This window comes from Geospiza fortis, unplaced genomic scaffold, assembly GCF_000277835.1.
Source record: "Geospiza fortis unplaced genomic scaffold, GeoFor_1.0 scaffold261, whole genome shotgun sequence".
NCBI classification, from domain to species: Eukaryota; Metazoa; Chordata; class Aves; order Passeriformes; family Thraupidae; genus Geospiza; species Geospiza fortis.
The window spans coordinates 298,534-304,916 of NW_005054578.1; the positions used below are offsets into that span (position 1 = coordinate 298,534).

The window sequence follows — 6,383 nt, forward strand, 5'->3', positions numbered from 1 at the left end:
CCCCTGCCCGTGCCCCCATTGCCTGTGCCCCCCCTGCCCGTGCCCCCGCTGTCCCGCTCACCTCCTTGTTGACAAAGCAGTAGAGAATGGCCACCAGCAAACCCTGGGAACGGGGAGGAGAGGCATGAAGAGCATAACCAGACCTCAGTCCAGTCCCTCCTGAGACTGAGTGTCCCCAAGGAGAGCTGGGCTCACCTGGAAGGAGCTCAGGAAGAGGTCAAAGAAGAGCTTGACATAGCGCAGCGTGCCCTGGGCGTGCTCGTCCGTGATGAAGGCAAAGACCACCTCGTGGATGCCCAGCAGCGGGATGAGCGTCAGCGTGGACCTGGCCAGCCTGTGGGACGGGGGTCACGGGTGGGAACACAGCCGTGTGTGCCGTGGGGACACAGGGAGAGCCACGTCCAGCACCCACCTGAACTTGTAGTCGGTGTAGCGCATCTGGTGTGCACGGAGCTTGGAAACAAGGATCTGAATGATGCGGATGAAGATGAAGAAGTTGATCTGCAATGGAATGGAGTGAGCCCTCAGGGGCACAGGGAGAGCATGAGGAGGGGCAGACAGGACACTTCTGCTCCCCTGCCCTGGGCAGCCCCTTCACAGCCATCCTGGGGCCTGCGACACAGACGTGGAGCAGGGGCTGCAGGGGGCTCACCAGGATGGCCAGGAACACGGGGAAGCGAAGGATCCACCAGAAGCCCATGTTGTTGTTCGTGGACCAGCACCTGCAGAATGGAGGGATGGGGGCTGCCAGGAAGCCCCTTGACCAGGCAGCTGCTGGAGACTGGCATGGCATTGGCAGCCTGAATCAAGCAAGCACTAAGGCCCAGAACCTTGCTCCTTGTCATGGGCAATGGTGTGGAGTGACTCCAGGACCAGCACAACTTCCCTACAGTCCCACACGCACCTACCTGTGCCCTGTGCCCCCCTCCAGCCAGCAGCTGGAGCTGGTACTCACTGGATGTTTTCGTAGAGGAACTTCACAATGACCCAGGGAATGAGGAACAGCATGGGTGCCCCTGAGGGGAAGTGAGCAGAGAATGGGTGAGGCACAGCAGGGCACGGGGACAGGGGGCCCAGCCCATGCACACACACCCCAGCCGATGCACAGGTAGAGGGGGAAGTAGCTCCTCTCGGAGAAGACGGACACCACCAGCAGGCTGTGCAGGGAGATGGCCTCAGCCAGCAGTAGTTGGCCACGATGCCGTACTGCATGAAGACCGTGGCTGCACGGCAGCCTGCAGCTGCCTGTGGGCAGGGGTCAGGGCTGCAGCACTGCCTGCGTGTGTGTGCCCGTGCCCCCAGCCCCAGCAGTGCCCCCAGCCCCACAGCACTGCCTGTCCCTGTCCCCATCCCCATCCCCGTGCCCTGCCAGCACTGACCTCGTCACTCAGCCACACTTGCACGTTGTAACCGTCGATCTTGTCACTGTAGTGGGTTTTGAGCAGGGCGTCGATGACCAGCACGGAGACGCCCTTCAGGATGAAGGAGGCGAACAGGTTCATGTGGATGTAGTTCCTCATGCAGTGCAGCTTGCTGCGGATTTGGGGGCCACTGTCAATGCCCGTGTGTGGGGCCTGGCCTCCCCCTGCCCAGCCTGTGGACAGCCATGCCCAAAGTCCCACCTGAAGCCCAGCAGCAGGGCCAGGGCGAGCAGCAGCGCACACAGGGACACAGAGTAGCCCACAGTGTACATCACCTTGAAGCTGCCATAGGTCTTGGCAAACTTTTCCTGGAAGAGGAGGGAGCAAGTGAGGGCAGGGGCAGACGGAGGGCAGGCAGGGGGGCAGGCAAGGACCCCCACACCCCTGCTGCCCAGGTCTGCCCACCTGCGCCTTCAGGTCCTCGTCATCCTGCTCACACTGTGTGGCATCGCGCAGGGACTGTCCCTGCGGGCCTGTCACCCACTGTCCGTCCGGCCCACAGGTCTTGAAGACGTGTCTGTGCTTCACTGCGAGGGGAGGGGATGGTGAGGAGTGCCAGCCCCCGTGGGCAGCGTGCACTGCCCCAGTGTGACCGCCTGCAGCAGCACATGCACACAGCACACAGGTGTCCCAGCACAGCTGCACACGTGTGTGAACACACTGCACAGCTGCACACAGCTGCACACACACATACAGCACAGCTGCACACGTGTGTGAACACACTGCACAGCTGCACACAGCTGCACACACCCACACAGCACAGCTGCACACAAGTGCACACACCCACACAGCACAGCTGCACACACACAGAGCACAGCTGCACACATGTGTGAACACACTGCACAGGTGTCCCAGCACAGCTGCACACACTGCCCAGGTGCACACTCTGCCCAGGTGCACGTGCACACGCCCCTCCCCGCGTTACCTTTCTGGTACCAGGGCAGGAACCAGGGGCAGGGCACACTGGCTGTGCTGTTGGGCATCGTGTCGGGCCAGCAGGAGAACTTGTCGAAGGTGCGGTTGCAGACCAGCTCTGCAGGAGGACAGGAGCTGGTGGCACTTTGGCCTCACCCTCCCCTGCCCCCTCTGCCTGTCCCCATCCTGCTGGGGCCCTGTGCTGGCTCTGTGCCCCATCCCCATCCCAGCAGGACCCTCGGGACCCCGGGGCACTGACCCGTGGGCGCGGGCTGGCGACTCATGTTGCGCTGGCACTCCTCGCTGTACTCCTTCCACCTCTCCACGACGTTATCCGTGATCTGAGCAGAGGGACCCTGCGGGCACAGGGACCACCTGTCACACGTGTCCTGCTCGCAGGGGCACCGTGCTGTGCCAGGCAGCGACCCCAGCTGGCGACAGCCACAGGCGAGTGCAGGTGAACATGCCACGCCATGCCATTCCATGCCATTCTGAGCCATGCCATTCTGAGCCATCCATGCCATGAGGAGGCACAAAGGGGCACCAGATGCTGTACCACGTGCCATGGTGAGGGGATGCAGTGGGATGGGTGGCTCGGTGGCAGTCCTGCGTGGGTACTGGGCTGAGCGTGGGGCAGAGCCCCCTCATGTGTGACAGCTCATCCTTACCTGGCAGCAGAGCAGCAGCACCAGCAGGGTGAGGAGACACGGCTGGGACATCCCTCCTCTGGACCACATGCATGGGACACAGCGCAGGGCGCACGGCTTCCTACTGGCCCTCAGCAGCTTCTCCAGCCTGGTGGTGACGGCCCTGGCATGTGGGCAGCCCTGGGCAAGACTCCTGGTCACGGGGACTCCTGGGACACAGCTGGGGGACATGGGGCTAGGGCAGGTGGGGTTGGAGTCGCTCTGGCACAGAGCCTGTCCCCATCCCCACCCGACCCTGCTTGGTGTTCACATTCAGATATTTGTTCATTCATTTTTGCACCAAGAGCCTGTATTATCCTCCCCAGGAAGGCACTGAGACAGCGACCATGCAGGTTCTCTGCCTGCCAAGCCAGTTTCAGCCCCCGTGTGGCTGGAGTGCAGTGGCAGTGCTGCCTCCAGACCCTCACAGAAAACCTGGGCTGGTGCCACCCCACGCTGCTGCTGGGACCCAGCTGTGCATCATTGCTGAGTCCTGAGAATGCAGATCCCCGTGGCAGAAGGGACCCCTCCTCACAGCTGAGCACCCCTCAGGCAGACAGGCTGGCACCTGGGCTGTCCCTGCCTCCATGGGCTCTCCTGCCCGGGCCACTGACACCCAGCCATGGTCCGGCAGCAGCACCAGCAGGGATGGCCAGGGAGCACAGGGAGCCCGGGGCCAGCAGGGATGGGACACTGCCATTAACCCACAGGGATCCTGGCTCGTGGGGCTGCTGTGGGCCTGGGACAAGCTCAGCTGGGCTGTGCCCCTGTGGGTCCATCTCCCCCAGCTCCAGGCAGTGACCTGGGGCCTCGCCTGACGTGGGGTCTGGGCGCTCCACAGGCCGTGGCTCACGAGGTGCCATAATTCCCTCCAGCCCTAAGCCGGTTATGGGGCTCTGAGCAGGATTTTGGCTCTTCCCACAAGGGCCCATTTTGGCAGCAGCCCCATGGCACAGCCCACTGTGTGGGGTGAGGGCAGCGGAGGCAGGGGGGGATGGACAGCAGTGCCAGTGCCAGCACGGGCACTGCAGCATCACCCCAGCCCCTGGGCTCCCCCTGGGCACCAGCCAGAGCGTCCTGCTCCCCATCAGTCTGCTCCCAGGGCTCGCTGCTCTGCCTGTGCCTATTTTTATCCCTGGGAAAGTCGTGTTTCCTCCGTCCGTGCAGACCCACTTGCCATGTTGCAAGTAGCTGCTGGAGCAGCTCATTAATCAGCACATGGGGCTCCAGATGCAGCTCGGGGAGCAGGACCTGCCATGGCCTTATTTAGCCAGTCCCAGGACAGAGGGAGCTGTCTCCTGGGACAGTTCTCACTGGGTGGGCTCTGTGAACAGGGACTTTTCTTGGGTGCCCACTAGCCACCTCACCACTCCAGAATTCTTGTTTTTGTCATCACCCCAGCCCCACCCCAGCAGCACTGTTGCCCAACCAGTATCCCTGTCCTAGTTCCTCTCCCATCCCACCTCAGGATCCCTGTCTCTCTCCTCCCACAGCCCCATGCCAGCATCCCTGTCCCTGTTCCCCTGCTAGCCTGATCCCACGGTCCCTGTGCCCCCCTCGAGCACACAGCCCCACCTGTCCCATGCCACTGCCACCTCTGTCCCAGCCCCACGGGAAGATGCCAGTGCCAGTCCCTGGCCAGGCATCAGTCCCTGCCCTGGTTGGGAATGCTCCTCCAGGTCCTTGGGTCACAGGGATTTGCTGTCAGCCCCTCTGCGCAGCCGGGGAGCAGCTTTGGGGCAGAGGTGTCGCTATTTTTAGTGGCTGCAGTGGGATTTAGCAGCAGGGAGGCCTCTGCCCTGGACTCCCCCCATCTGGCAGCCGCTCCCAGCCCTGCCCCAGTGTGGCCAAGCCGGGCAGACTGCACTGGGTGAGGGGTCCTGGCACGGGGGCCAGTCATGCTCCCAACCCTGCCATGGGTCTTCCCCCTGTCCCTGCCCAGGCCCTTTGCCCCAGCTGCCTGTGGTGCTGCTCAGCCGTGGCCAGATCCCCACCACCCACAGAACAGTGTCCCTGCAGACAGGGGCTGCTTCCAGCACACACCTGGGGGTGCAGAGGGAGCCGTGGACCAGCTCTCCCTGCTCTGGTGCCAGTGGGCAGTGGCAGAGATGGGGCAGTGGCTCTGTGTGCTGGAACAGCAAGGCCTGGGGTGGCCGGGACCCCTGGCAGCACGGGCCCCTCCCCGGGGCTGGCACTGCCCAGCAGAGCACCCGCAGTGCCCTGGGAGTGCCTCTGCCAGCTGGATGTGCTGCAGCCCCTCTCAGCTGTGCCTGGGTGCCACAGGCAGCTCTGCCCAGGGGACCTGGCCCCACCTCCTCACCGCCTCCTCTCACTCTGCTGTGCCCAACCGGCTCCCAGCGCCACATTCCCTGCCCTGGCACCTCATCCCCGGCTGGGGCGAGGCTCTGCGGATCCCCCACCACACCAAGGCATAAGGGTGGAGGGTGCCTGGCCTTGAATTGGTGCCTCTGAGGGGCTGCAGTGCATGACAGCAGGTGTCCAGGGGACTTTTGCCCCACGCTCGTGTTGGACAGTGGGGTCCTGTGGCTGCAGACCTTCGTGGAGCCAGGCTGCAAACACCCAGCGCAGCTCCACTTGGAGCCACAGCTGTGCCAGGAGAGCAGGAGCAAGGAGACAACACTGGGACGTGTGCAACAGCACTGCTGGTAGCCCCAGTGCTGGGGGCAGAGGGGTCACACACAGGCACCACCATCTGCCCTCACAGTGCGGCTGTGGCTGCATTTGCCTTTCCTGAGCCAGCAGTGCCAACCCTGCAGCCACAGGGGCAAAGCAAGGACCCCCACTCCCCTTGACCGGTGCCCCTGGTGTCCCTGCAGCTCATGGCAGCTGCCCCTGGCCCCAGGAGGTCAGGAGGGGCCAGCCCGGGCAGGGTGCAGGGCAAACTGAGGCCCTGGGTGCGCTGCTGCCATGGCATTGCGCCAAGGCAGACGGCATGGATGGGAAAGGGCCTGTGTTGGGATTTTGCTCCCTACTGATGGGTGTGCAGCCTCCACGCCACCCTGCAGCAGCTCTGTGCCAGCACGGAGCCCCACTGGTGGCTGAGGGCCCAGCCCTGCCAGGAAGAGACTCTCTCCTCATCCCATCATGGCCACTTTCCCCTGAGGATTTTGCCACCCCAGTCCCTCTGGCATTGCTGCCATTGCACGTGTGAGAGAATGAGCTCCACATCTGGATATCTGCGGATGGTCATGTGGATCAGGGCTTGCTAAAGTCCCCAGAGCCTCGTGCCACAGGACTCTCGCCTCCCCTGGGGTGGGGACTTGGCCTCGTGTGAGCACAGCCCCGCACTCAGCACAGCCCCGCACCCAGCACAGCCCCGCACTCGGCACAGCCCCGCACT

The 6,383-nt window shown here is 63.7% G+C and overlaps 1 protein-coding gene across 1 annotated transcript in view; it reads right to left on the reverse strand.

Moving 5' to 3' along the window:
• The window catches only part of GCGR (glucagon receptor), a 3,647-nt gene extending 433 nt beyond the window's left edge, over positions 1-3,214 (reverse strand). The window contains 13 exon segments of the mRNA XM_014310718.2: positions 62-103; positions 196-334; positions 413-501; positions 653-722; positions 956-1,016; positions 1,093-1,179; positions 1,182-1,245; positions 1,380-1,533; positions 1,623-1,729; positions 1,827-1,948; positions 2,347-2,454; positions 2,596-2,692; positions 3,005-3,214. Of these exon segments, the coding sequence (XP_014166193.2) occupies positions 62-103; positions 196-334; positions 413-501; positions 653-722; positions 956-1,016; positions 1,093-1,179; positions 1,182-1,245; positions 1,380-1,533; positions 1,623-1,729; positions 1,827-1,948; positions 2,347-2,454; positions 2,596-2,692; positions 3,005-3,214 (1,350 nt within the window).
• Positions 3,215-6,383: the final 3,169 nt, after the last annotated feature.